We start from the raw sequence: 14,267 nt of genomic DNA, 5'->3' as shown, positions 1-14,267 counted from the left end.
CTGTAGAGGCACAGAGCTTATGTTTACTGATGAAGTGCATTTAGTTCCTCTAATAATGCAATGATTATAGAAACAAAGTGCAAAATGCAAGCACAAGAAAAGGGGCATCATCTGATGTGGCCTGTGTAATGCCATTTGAGGGGTGGTATAGGAGAAGGTGATATCTAATTAAGTTGAAATTTAACTAATGAGTAGTATTTCAGCTAAAACCTAAAAACTGGGAGGGGATAATTGAAAAAAAAAATGCTCTGGTTATAACAGCACATTGTACAAAAACCTACTGGTAAAAAAATAAATAAATAACAGTGATTCTCTTGTGAGCATAAGTAAGAATTAAGACTAGCCATTTAGGTCACACATCAAATCATGGTTTTGTGTGCCACACACATTAAGTTCTGGTGTTTTAATCCAAAATGAAAATGTGTGGCTATCTCTCCAGCTGCTGTGACCTGATCGTGTTCTACTCAACCAATATCAGAAGCACTCAAGAAACTCTCAATATTTTCCTCTAATAGACAATTTATTGTCCCCAATTTCTCTTTCTCAAACTTGCCACTTGCATATAATTATCAACCTGGATTTCATTGCTCTCTTGTAAATCATTTTTTTATTTTAAACTAACTTTTTCTTACAGTTTAAATTCTAGCCTGTAGGTAACATTGCATCAAGGGTTTTGAGGAAAAACAACAGATGCAATTTTTCCACAGGAGCTAACATGCTAAGGGCTATAAATTGGTCCAAATGTGTTTAACACTGAATCAGGGTCTTCTGTTTCTTCACCCATAACAAGAATCAGGAAGTTGGACATTTCAGACATTTTAAGAACTCCTGTGTAACACTCAAAACTGTTCTTTTGAAGCACTTCAGTTTGTGGTTGTGGGCTGCCAACTGGTAGATTCCTTTATGTTACAAAGAGCTGATTTTTATACTGTAACATTTCTGGTGTGCAGTTGATAAAATGAGAATTGATATTTAAAATCTTTTTTTTCTTTCAGCTCACTCCAGTTGGTACCACGATATTCACAGGATTTTCAGGAGACAATGGAGCTACAGATATAGATGATGGACCAAATGGACAGATAGAGTATGTTATTCAGTATAATCCAGATGATCCGGTATGTAAATACCTATTAGCAATGTAATTTTCTTAAAAGGAATAAAATTAATGATTTTTTCAGCTGATATTGTATTATTCAGTAACTTCCAGAACCAGATTAGTAATGATGCTATGATTAAAAAAGTCTCAAAATTGAATTATTTTTAATATTTATGTTTTATTGCTAGAAGCTAATTTTTGATGGTATTTTTAGATAACGTTTAAAATATATTCATAGACATAATATGCCTCCTTTACTAAATTTCTGTTATGTCTGTGGTCTCCAAAGTATTCCAAACAAATCACTGGAGATGAGATAACAAATGTCAAACATGAATTTTATGCAACTTATAAATTAATACCAATATTGTTGCTAAACTGCAAGAACACACGCCAAGTATTGCTGGAGTTGACAAGTCTTTAAAATTCTAGCTGTCCGCCTGTTAAACCGAAGATAGGGAAGACAAGACAAAGCCGCTAGCTATAGTGTGTTTTATTTTGCTTTTTCTTCCTTTTTTCCCATTAGACAAAGATTTCTATGTTGTTCTTTTAGGCCATGAATCATTTCCACTAATGATATATTATTAAAAAGAAAAAGACAAAATAAGATTTTGTTTAACAGAAGCTAGAGCTGGAAGTCCTGCCTGATATCTCCCCATTTTCTTTTCTTGAGACAGCTCCTCAAAATCCCATGGACTCTGCAAAGCAATTATAAATGCACTGCTTAAATAAGCTTTCAAATCGAATGCATCTCTTTTATGTTTAATAAATATTAGAAATATAAACAATGGTGAAGTTAACATTTTGCCCTTATTTTTACCATTGTATGTAGTAGATAAGCTTTAGACAAACAAGCAAAAACAAACAAACAAAAAAAACTCTGTTGAGATAGTAAAGACTGAGAACTCACGGTAAGATCTACATCACAAATTTATTGCATTATATTACGTAAATTGTGGATACATTTTCTCATCCTCACAAATCAGTTAAAAGTAGTATTATCTCTGTTGCATAGGAAAGAAAAACTCATAAGTGAAGTGATTTGTGTTATATTACCAAACTACTTCTAAACTGTAAAATTTGGTTTCAGTATACTCTTCCCCTATTGTATTCTCACAAAAAAACTTGTATGGGCTGTGTTAAAATTTTAATAAATTTGGAAAATAAGTATATACATATATATATATATATAAATTTTATTAGCGGGGTGAAGGTCAGGTTTTAGAGTTTGTTCTTTTCTTTCTTTTTTTTTTTTTTTTTTTTTTTTTTTTTCTCTGAAAGAGGACTTTTTCAAGGCAGAGACAATAAAACCAAGAGTTGGGGACATGATGAGAATGCGACAGAGAAGGACAGTATGAAGGATTACATAAGAAGTGAAGTGGAAAGTAGCAAAGAAACAGCAGAGGAAAAGGCAGCAGAAATGCTTTTTCTTAAATGTAGAAACAGCTGACTGAACATTCTATTTCTAAACCACTCATTTTGTTTGCTCTTTAGGTATTTTTTTAAAGAATTAATTGTAGGTGTGTACCATGTTTCTAGCTCAAATTTTATGAAGGTGACTTTCTAATCTTTACTCCCCAAGTTGTAAAAATAAAACCTCCCAGCAAGTATCAAATGACCAGTCCATGTGTTTTAGGGAGATATTTATTGCATGCATAAAAAGATTCAATGTTTAGATATAGTTTGAGAGCAAAAATGTATTACTTTAAACTATCTCTCTGCTTAAAATGTAGACATTTAGTAAGGCTTAAATTCTTCGTTAACTGTGCAATAAATCTGTCTCAATGCCTTCCCATTCCAGGGATGTGTTAGGTTTGCTGTCCAATATAATATGTAACTCTTACTCCCTACAGAGTAGATAAACCAATCAGCCACACACATTTTCAAAATTACAGATGAAAAAAGAAAAATAAATAGTGTAGGTTTTAGCAAGCTAAAATGCTCTTAATTCTGTGGACAAAATAATAAAACATCATGACACTTAACTTAGGCTGTATTGAAGGAAAAAACATTAACCAAGGTACAATGTTAAGGAGAGAATCCACCTTTAGACTTCATATAAAATTAGTGTAAACCTCAGTATCAGTTTCTTCTCTTGTAAGACCTGTGAGGAAATACATGCTAAATGTTATGTTCTGCTACTACTAAAACTCTAGTAATTCTGCTTATATTAATAGCACCATAATGTGACACTTTTACTAGTCAAAATAATAACAGCTCAATAATAGCAAACTATTGTAAATTCTTCACCATAACTATTTTATTTAATATATGAATAAAATTGGAATAACTAAAATGGAGCCTTTCTGTTCTGTTGCAAATCTTTTTATTGCAATTCAAATGATGTTCTAAAACAAAGAAGCAACAAGTTTGGGAATAAATAGTTGCAGAACTGATTGATCCAATTTAAAGTAAAAGTGTTAAAATAGTGTGCATTTTCACACTTCTATAAAGAATATCTAAGACTGGGTAATTTATAATAAAGGAATTTTAATTGACTCACAGTTCCAAATGTCTGGGAAAGTCTCAGGAAACTTACAATCACAGCAAAAGGGAAAAGGGAAGGAAGGAACATCTTACACGGCAGCAGGAGAGAGAGAGTGAAGGGGGAATTACCACTATTAAACCATCAGATCTCGTGAGAATGTCCTCACTGTCACAAGAACAGCATGGGGAAAACTGCCCCGTGATTCAATCACCTCCCACCAGGTCACTCCCTAGAAACATGGAGATCAAAATTCAACATGAGATTTGGGTTGGAACACATAGACAAACCATGTAATTCCACCCCTTTCATTTGGCCTCTTTCAAATCTCTTGTCCTTTTGACATTTCAAAACCAATCATGCCTTCTCAATAGTTCCCAAAAGTCTTAAATCATTTAAGCATTAACTCAAAAGTCTAAGTCCAAAGTTTCATCTGAGATAAGGCAACTCCTTTTAACATATGAGCCTATAAAATCAAAAACAAGTTGTTACTTCCAAGATACAATGAGGGTACAGACATTATATGCTTTACATGCACTCATTCCACATGTGAGAAATTGACCAAAATAAAGGTGCCACAGGTCCCATGCAAGTCCAAAACCCAGAAAGGCAGTTATTAAATCTTAAAGCTTGGAAATAATCTCATTTGACTCTGTGTCTCACATCCAGGGCACACTAATGCAAAGGGTAGGCTTCCAAGGCCTTGGGCAGCTCTGCCCCTGTGGCTCTGTAGGATACAACCCCTGCAGCTGCTTTAACAGGCTGGCATTGAGTGCTTGTGGCTTTTCCAACCACATGGTGCAAGCTGTCTGTGGATCTATCATTCTGGGATCTGGAGGAGACAGTGGGACTCTTTTCACAGCTCCACTAGGCAGTCCCAAGTGGGGACTCTGTGTGGGGACTCTAATTCCACTTTTTCCCTCTGCATTATGCTAGTAGATGTTTTCCATGAGGGCTTCACCCCTGCAGCAGACGTTTGTCTGGACATACTGGCATTTTCATACATCCGCTGAAACTGAGATGGAGGTTCCCAAAGCTCAACTCTTGTCTTCTATGTACCTTCAGGCCCAACAACACATGTAAGCCACCAAGGCATGGGGCTTGCACCCTCTGGAGCAATAGCCTGAACTGTACGTTGGTCCCTTTTATCCATGGCTGGAGCTAGAGTGGCTGGGACACAGGATGCTATGTCTTAAGGCTGCACAGAGCAGTGGGCCCTAATCCAAGCCCAGAAAACCTCCTAGGCCTCCAGGCCTGTGATTTGAGGAGTTGCCATGAAGATCCCTAAAATGCCCTGGAGACATATTTTCCATTGTCTTGTCTATTAATATTTGGCTGCTCGTTACTTATGCAAATTTCTGCACCCAACTTGAATTTTCCCCCAGAAAATGGGATTTTCTTTTCTACCACATGGTCAGGCTGCAAATTCTTCAGTTTTGTTCTCTGCTTCCCTTTTAAACATAAGTTCCAATTTCACATAATGTCTTCATGAACAGATATGACTGTATGCTTTCAGAAAAAGCCAGGTCATATCTTGAATACTTTGCCACTTAGACATTTCTTCTGCCAGATGCTCTAAATCATCTTTCTCAAATTCCAGGTTCCACAGATCTCTAGGGCAGGGGCATAATGCCACCAGTCTTTTTGCTAAAGCATAGCAAGAGTGACTTTTGCTCCAGTTCTCAATAAGTTCTTCATCTCCATCTGAGACCACCTCAGCCTGGACTTCATTGTCCATATCACTACCAGCATTTTGGTTGAAACCATTAAAAAAGTCTCTAGGAAGTTCCAAACTTCCCCACATCTACATGTTTTCTTCTGAGCCCTCCAAACTGTTCCAACCTCTGCCCATTATCCAGTTCCAAAGTTGCTTCTACATTTTCAGGTTATCATTTTAACAGTACTCCACTATCCCAGTACCAACTGCTTATATTAGTTTGTTATCACACTGCTATAAGGATAGTACCTGAGAGTGGGTAATTTACAGAGAAAGGAGGTTTAATTGATTCATAGTTCTGAATGTCTAGGGAGGCCTCAGGAAACTTGCAATCATGGCAGAAGGTGAAGGAGAAGCATGGTGCATCTTACATGCATCAGGAGGCAGAAAGAGTGAAAAGGGAAGTGCCACTTTTAGACCATCAGATCTCGTGAGAACTCACTATCAGGAGAACAACAAGGGGGAAAGTGCCCCCATGAGCCAGTCACCTCCTACCAGGTCCTTCCCTCAATACATGGGGATTACAATTTGACATTGTAATTTGTTTTGGGTGTTGACACAGAGCCAAACTATATCAACTAAATGGTTAGGCAGACATGATCAGGGTGGGAGAAGACCAACCCAAGGAATGTCAGCTGACCATCAGGTGATGGTTAGGTGGCTTTTAAACTTTCTCTGTAAAATAATAATTAGTAGCAGCCAGTGCCAGGGAAAGATAGTCTGCCAATAGATAGAACACACTTGAACCTGGTGATCAGCAGCTTCCCAATAAGAGCTGAGGAGTTGGGTGAGAGGGCTGAAGCATGCATGTTAAGAGGCAAAAAGGCAGAATTTTACTAGTATATGACCTTCTTCTGGGAATGCTCAACTGGCAAGGGAAAAATGCCTCAAGTAAGCATGCACACAACTTCAGTAAACATGCTGCGCGTGAAGCCCCTCCCAAGTGCACCCAGCAGGCACTGTACATGTGGACAGCCTGCCCCAAAAGAAAAATCAAGGGAGGAGAATCGCAAATCCCCAAATCATGCCAATGTAGAAAACCCTCAGTGAAGGGATGAACAGGGCTCTTTGATGTTTCAAGGCACCCACTTAGCCATCTTCCAAGAGTATTTTGCTTGCTTTCATTCCTGCTCTAAAACTTTTTAATAAGCTCTCACTCCTGCTCTAAAACTCACCTCCATCTCTCCCTCTGCCTTAAACTTACTTCTTCCCCAAATCACATTCTTTCTTCTGAAGTTAGGACCGAGTTGCCACAGACCCATATGGATTCACTGCTATTAACAAAAGCACTTGAGCTGTTTACCAAAAATGTTTGGTTCTTCCTCTCTTTGGATACATGCTAGAGGTGTACTTTTCTTGCCTGGAGAAAAGTATTTGCTTTGAATAATGAAGTGCAAACTCAAAGAACGAGTATACAAGTAATCATATTCCCTGCCCCTGTTGTTATGATCAGAGAAAAACATGTTGAGGAGAAACATTCATTAGCCAATGACAACAATAAAGAGAGACCACTTTCTGATGCATATTAGATATATAGATACAAAGAGTAAAGAAAAAATAAAAGTTTAAGGGTTTGTTCCTGCAGCATTGCCGATCCTTTCATGGATGATGTATTTAGAAAAAAATAATTTAGTAAATATCTTATTCTAAAAATCATCTAGATAATTGTTAAAGAAAAATATTATTTAATGATATATTTAAACATGGTAAGAAAGTCCTTATTCAGGACCACTGCAATAAGTATGGAAATCATTGCAGTGAGGTCTTGCAGGTGGAGAGAGATATTGGGCTCAACTACAAATAAAGCATTGGCAAGTGGGACTTTGTAGCCAAGGAGCAGGGTCAGGGTCACTGGATGGAAAATTACTAGGAGAAAACATCAGAGATACGGGGGATTCTGGCTAAAACAAGCTAATACGATTGTTGCTGAAGACAAGTCAGGGTGATCAGACATCATCTAATGGGTGGTACAGGATGAGAAACCTGATGAGTTATCAAGGCAGATCATTTATCAAAGGTAGAGGTGTTCTTGCTAAAATGATTTAGTATGGTTCTTTTTTAAAAAGTGATTTTATAAGGAAGTATACAGATGAGCCTAGAAGATTCAGAAGCCTGACCAAGTTTGGCCAAGCAAAGAATCTTCGTCAGTCCCCACTAATGTTCACAACAAGAAGCATTCTTATTTCCTTTGTATAATATAAGTTCATTTTCTCATTTGGTTACCTTTTGTTTATTAAGTACAACTTGAATTATCTGTTGGAACTTGGTAGTAGAGACCATGTAAAAATATGTACTGGACAATATATGTTGTCAGACCTTTAATGAGGGGCATTTAATTTCTATGCAATCTGTAGTGTACTCATCACAGTTATTGTAAAATACTGTTGACATATTTTTTGTTTAATGCCTTCATGGTAATACAAAGTAAAGTAAGAGTGTCCATAATGCACTGAACTAATTCAGAGGTGTCCATCTAATCTTTTGGCTTCCCTGAGCCACACTAGAAGAAAAAGAATTGTCTTGGGCCACACATAAATTACACTAACATGAATAATGGCTGATGAGCTAATAATGAAAAAATCACAAATACATCTTATAATGTTTTAAGGACATTTACAAGTTTGTGTTGGGCTACACTCAAAGCCAACCTGGGCCCCATGTAGCCAGTGGGCTATGGGTTGGAAAAGCTTGAATCAGATTGTTTTGAAAAAAAATGAAAGGAAAACTCTGAAGTGGATAAGAATTTGTCATCACATGATCTGCAATAACTTTCATTTTTGAGAATATGTCTTCTTGGAAAAATCTAAATATAGGTATTCTGATATATTAAATCTCATTGTTAGAAAGATTAAGATATTTATACAATAAATTATCATGTCTTTTTTATCTTTTTTTATTTTAATCTATTATTTTATCTATTTTTTTTTATTTTAATGCCAGACTAGAGGCATGTTTATTCAGCATTTTAAGTTTGACCTAAAATGATGAGGAGGAGACTGATGACATGTCCCTTGTAGCAGTCCCCAGTGGACTGAGGAAGCAGCACAACATCGCTATTAACTAATGTTACTACTCAGAGAAAAGAAAAAATGAAAATATTTAAGCAATATGAATAAGCAGCTTCTTTCTTCGAGGTATTACAGTGCTGTTTCAGTGGGTGGTAACATCTTTTATCAAGTCCTCCTGAGTAAATTGTCCTTCTTTTGTAATATGTTTTACTCCCTGTAGCTTTGAGAGAATTCAGAAAATATGAGCCATAATTTTCATTTGTAATGTGTACGCATTTGAATTACCTGAGTCAGGAAGTTAAAACCATATTTTAAGGACAAACGATTTTTAAACAAATCACCATCCTGAAGTAGTTCTGTATATATATGTAAGTCAAAGTCCAAATTTCAGACGTCAATAAAATATTTAAGGTTAAGCTAAAACAGTGATTACTTATTCCTAGGTAGGTTACTAAAAAAGTTTACTGTAGTTTAATAATACTTTGCAGGGTACATTATATCATGAGATTCCCATGCCTCCATAAATTCATAATATTCTAATTTTACTGGAAACTCATGTATAATTAAGTCATGGCATAAGGCCTTCTTTTTGTAAAACTTTGAACCTCAGTCTTTTCACACCAACACTGTGACTTTTAAGTTTACAACATATATGCTTCAAAACCCAACCAAGCACAAATATAGTTTCCTGGGAAGTTGACTGGAATAAAATAAGTTGAACTGCATTGTAATCATAATGTATCATTAAATGTGCATGAATCTGTTTGTATTTGTTTGAGGGAGAGTGGTAAATTTGTGTTGTGAGCAAAAGACCTCTGGAAAGGAATTGGGAGAAAAGAGACTTTATTTCGGTGAACAGTTTTCAAATCATATCATACAGCCTGTGGTTTCAAGCTAAGACACATTTCAGAGGACAAATACAGGGTTAGGGTTTTATAGCTAAAGTCCCCACCCAGGTTCCCAATTAGCTGTCTTCATCCAAATGAAAGATAGATTCTTGCTTAATTCTGATTGGTCAAAACAGATGAGTCATGACTGTTCTATACACTGATTGGTTGATTCATGTGAGCTCTGACTGGTTGATTTCCAAGCTCCAAACCAGAAGTTTCTCTCAGATGTTTCTTTCAAAGGGTTGGTGCTAAAAGGCCAGTGTAGGGATGGCCTAGGGGGCAAAAGGTGGTAGCTCCAGCTGCAGTTTATCTTGGCACCGAGAACAGGATCTGTTTTTGCTTCATTGTTGTATTAGTCCATTTTCACACTGTTGATAAAGACATACCTAAGACTAGGAAATCTATAAAGAAAGAGAGGTTTAATGGACCCACAGTTCCATGTGGCTGGGGAGGCCTCTCAACCATGGCAGGAGGTGAAAGACAGGTATTACATGGCAGCAGACAAGAGAGGATTGAGAGCCTTATAAATCGCTTATAAAACCATCAGATCTTGTGAGACTTATTCACTAACATGAGAACAGCATGGGAAAGACCCATCCCCATGATTTAATTATCTCTCACCAGGTCCCTCCCTCAACACTTGGGGATTATGGGAGCTACAGTTGAAGATGAGGTTTGGGTGGGGATTCAGTCAAATCATATTGCTCTACACCTGGCACCTCCCAAATCGCATGTCCTCACATTTTAAAACCAATCTTGCCTTACCAACAGTCCCTCAAAGTCTTAACTCATTTCAACATTAACTCAAAAGCTCACAATCCAAAGTCTTATCTGAGACAAAGCAAGTTCCTTACAAACATGAACCTGTAAAATCAAAAGTAAGTTAGTTACTTCCTAGATAAAATGAGGGTAAAGGCATTGGGTATGCATATATATATATATATATATGTATGTATATATATATTCATTCAAAATGAGAGAAACTGACAAAAACAAAGGGTTCAAAGGCCCTATACAAGTTCAAAATCTAGTGGGGCAGTCAAATCTTAAAGCTCCAGAATGATCTTCTTTGACACCATGTCTCACATCCAGGTTATGCTGATGCAAGAAGTGGGTTCCCATGGTCTTGGGCAGCTCCACCCCTGTTGCTTTGCAGGGTACAGCCTCCCTCCTGGCTGCTTTCACAGTTTGGCATCGAGTGTCTGCTGCTTTTCCAGGCATGCATTGCAATCTCTCGGTAAATCTACTTTCTGTGGTCTGGAGGACAGTGGCCCTCTTCTCACAGCTTCACTAGGCACTATGCCAGTGGCAACTCTTTGTGGGTACTTCAACCCCACACTTCCCTTCCACGCTGCCCTAGCAGAGGTTCTCCATGAGGGCCCTGCCCCTGCAGCAAACTTTTATCTGGACATTCAGGCATTTCCATACATGCTCTGAAATCTAGGTGTAGGTTCCCTAACCTCAATTCTTGACTTCTATGGACCCATAGGCTCCACACCATGTGAAAGCTGTCAAGGCCTGGGGCTTGTACCCTCTGAAGCCACACCCTGAGCTATATCTTGACTCATAGCCATGGCTGGAGCAGCTGGGACACAGGGCACTGAGTTCCTAGGCCGTACATGGAAGAGGGGTCCTGGACCTGGCCCATGAAACCACTTTTTTCTCCTAGGTCTCCTGGCCTATGATGGGAGGGGGCTGCCACAAATGTCTCTGACACACCCTGGAGACATTTTCCCCATTGTCTTCATGATTAACATTTGGTTCTTCATTACTTATGCAAATTTCTGCAACTGGCTTGAATTTCTCCTTAGAAAATGGGTGTTTATTTTCTATTGCATTATCAGGCTGCACATTTTCTGGACTTTTATGCTCTGTCTCACTTTTAAAACTGAATGCTTTTAATGGCACTCAAGTCACATCTTGAATGCTTTGCTACTTAGAAACTTATGTTACCAAATAACCTAAATCATCTCCCTCAAGTTCAAGGTTCCACAAATCTCTACATCAGGGGCAAAATGCCCTGATGTATTTTGTCTCTTTGGTCTCTTTGTAAACATAGCAAAGGTCACCTTTTCTCCAGTATCTTCATCTCCATCTGAGATCACTTTACTCTGGATATCATTGTCCATATCGTTATCAGAATTTTGGTCAAAGCCAATGAGAAAGTCTCTAGGAAGTTCCAAACATTCCTGCCTTTTCCTGTCCTTCTGAGCCCTCCAAACTGTTCCAACTGCTGCCTGTCACCCAGTTCCAAAGTTGCCTCCACATTTTCGGATATCTTTACAGTGGGACCCCACTCTACCAGTACCAATTTACTTTGTTAGTCTTTTTTCACACTTCTGATAAAGACATAGTGAGACTGGGTAATGTATAAAGAAAAAGAGGTTTGATGGACTCACAGTTCCATGTGCCTGGGGAGGCCTCACAATCATGGTGGAAGGCGAAAGGCATGTCTTACATGGAGGCAGACTAAGAGAGAATTTAAAGTCAAGTGAAAGTGATATCCCCTTATAAAAGTATCAGATCTCAGGATACTTATTCACTACCACAAAAACAGTATAGGGGAAACGCCGTGATTCAATTATCTCACACCAGGTCCCTCCCACAACACATGGGAATTATGGAAGCTACAATTCAAGATGAAATTTGCATGGGGACACAACAAAACCATATCAATTGTAGAAAGGAAGATACTGTGATGCTTTGACATCTTTCTGAGAACACAGAGTATGTGACCACTTTGTCACCCTGGCATGGCTACCTGGTTTTGTTGATTTTCTTTTAACTTACTTCAGTTAGTCATAGGGAGTCCATTTTGTCTGTCAGTCAGGAACATGTTTTAACAGTATGAAACAGAAAAAATGATGAGAGTATTGGGACTTTCTCTTAGGAGTTAAGTTAATGTTGCCTGCTCAAATCCCAGTCCGTCTTGGGTGGACAAAAATTGCATAGCCTTACTTAGTCCTCCACTTTTTACTTCAGGAAATTAGATTAGAGGAGACACACGAACAATGACAATAACATAGAATGTTCAAGCAGCTGATGCACAATAGCCTGAGCTTAATCAGAGACAAGTTTAAGGCTGACTAAAGATTGATAAGGTCAAAATTGATGCTGTTTATTGGAACTGAAACACAGACTCACAGTTATATTCATTGTGAACAAATGGGCGAAACCCAAAGAGAGAAGAGAGAGGTACAGAAAAAGACACAGAGATAAGGGAAGAGATTTCAAAAAAAAGTGTCAAAAAACAATAAGAGAATTTACAGCCTCTTAGAGACAAATATAAAATCCTAGTTATCTCATTTTCCACCACTTCTCAATTACAGGCCCATTGAGGCACTTTTGTACTAAGGCTCTGTCTTTAGGTCAGCAGAAAATGTATATATGTGTGTGTGTGTGTTCTTTAAAAATTATCTTCTTTTGAACTGAATTTCTAGTCATCACAGCTGAAAAGAGAATATTACAAACAATACTTATAACATAGGTGTGAAAGACTGAAGTCTTTCCCTCTTTCCTAAAAATAATGAATGACCAAATCTATCAGCTGAGAAGAAATAGTGCTAATAACCCCATATTCCATTTCTAGAGCATCTTTAACTGTAGGATTCAACACCTTCTTGCAGAGAGCTGCCATTTTATCTAAACTGGTGCAGACCCATATTAGTACAGGGGATTCTGGGGAGATAGAATCATCTTGGGAAACAGAGTTGCTAGAGCATCAGCATTCCTTCTCCCTCCGTTATTGAATGTGAATATGTGTGGCGTGGATGTTACAGCTGTCTCCTACCCTGCTTCCCATCTGTGATAGTGATAAATTGCTTAAACTGCCTTATGCCCTCATTTTACTAAATGGAGAATTATCCCTTATTTGACAGTTGTTGTCACTGAACTGTCAGGAAGTAGTGAGTGGACCTTTCTTAATGGAGGCCAGGTGTTTGGGGCCTGTGGGTATTAAATCATTTAACCATAATTGGATTTTTCTCATTAATACAGTGCAGGTAGCCAGCACTTAAATTCTCATCAACCAAAAAAGCCAATGTTAGTTTGTGTTTTAAAGTGAATATCCATGACTATCAGAAAGGGGGCAATGGCCTGGCTTTAGTAATGTAAGCTTGCTTAAGTAAATGGGCATTGCTCTGTTCCCAAACTTTTCTGCTTCGTTGGTGGAACAAACTTCTAAGAATGAAAGAAAAGAAAAATAAATAGCAAGGAGAGAGAGTGCAGTCACTCTTAGACTTATGTAGTACAGTGGTTTCTCAAAGTAAAACCTGAATCATCTGCATCAGAATCAACTGGTAGGTTTGTTAAAAATGCAGATTTCCGAGAATATCTGGAATTTGGGGTAATAGATTCTAGGAATCTACAATCCTAATGATACATGCCTATGATTCTTGTGCATTCTAAGCTTTAGGAATGTTCTAAGTATTGTTTCATATTTTTCATGGCTTTATCATGTATTTATTTATTTAAAAAATTCTACTTTTTTCCTTGCTTAATGTGCCTTTTTTTTTTTTTTAACTTTTTAGGTAAACACTGGAGAAATGTCATTAAAGCAAGGCATTTACTTAGGGTTGATCTAATCCAATATTCTTTTTACTAGAGGAAAAAGAAAGACTATCATAAAGATATATATATATATATTTTACTTCTAATTTTCTTTGCTATTATTCTATGTTTAGAGAAAGAATGAGTACTCAATAATTGCTTAATTAATGAATTAAATTTAATGCAGTGGCTTTCAATATGCAACATTTCAGAAGCACCATTGATCATAAAGTAAATCCTATCCTTATGTTTTATAGAATACAAGTGCTAATAAAATGAAAATCTAGGCCAGGGGCAGTGGCTCATACCTGCAATCCCAGAACTTTGGGAAGCAAGGTGAACAGATCACTTGAGGTCAGGAGTTCTAGACCAGACTGGCCAACATGTTAAAACCGCATCTCTACTAAAAATAAAAAAATTTGAAAAATTAGCCAGGTGTGGTGGCACATGCCTGTAGTCCCAGCTACTCAGAGGCTGAGGCAGGAGAATTGCTTGAACCCAGGAGGCAGAGGTTGCAGTGAGC

General features: G+C 37.6%; 1 protein-coding gene across 14 annotated transcripts in view; it reads left to right on the top strand.

The window, feature by feature from the left end:
• Positions 1–14,267, top strand: part of PCDH15 (protocadherin-related 15) — a 1,021,780-nt gene that overhangs the window by 479,315 nt on the left and 528,198 nt on the right. For all 14 annotated transcript variants that reach the window (XM_011938778.1, XM_011938777.1, XM_011938779.1 and 11 more), the window contains one exon: positions 996–1,115. In XM_011938778.1, coding sequence (XP_011794168.1) covers positions 996–1,115 — 120 coding nt within the window. The remainder of the gene's footprint in view (positions 1–995; positions 1,116–14,267) is intronic.

This window comes from Colobus angolensis, unplaced genomic scaffold (genome assembly GCF_000951035.1).
Source record: "Colobus angolensis palliatus isolate OR3802 unplaced genomic scaffold, Cang.pa_1.0 Scaffold177, whole genome shotgun sequence".
Lineage (NCBI taxonomy): Eukaryota > Metazoa > Chordata > Mammalia > Primates > Cercopithecidae > Colobus > Colobus angolensis.
The sequence above is the reverse complement of the archived record's forward strand: the minus strand, read 5'-3'. Positions and strand labels throughout refer to the sequence as shown.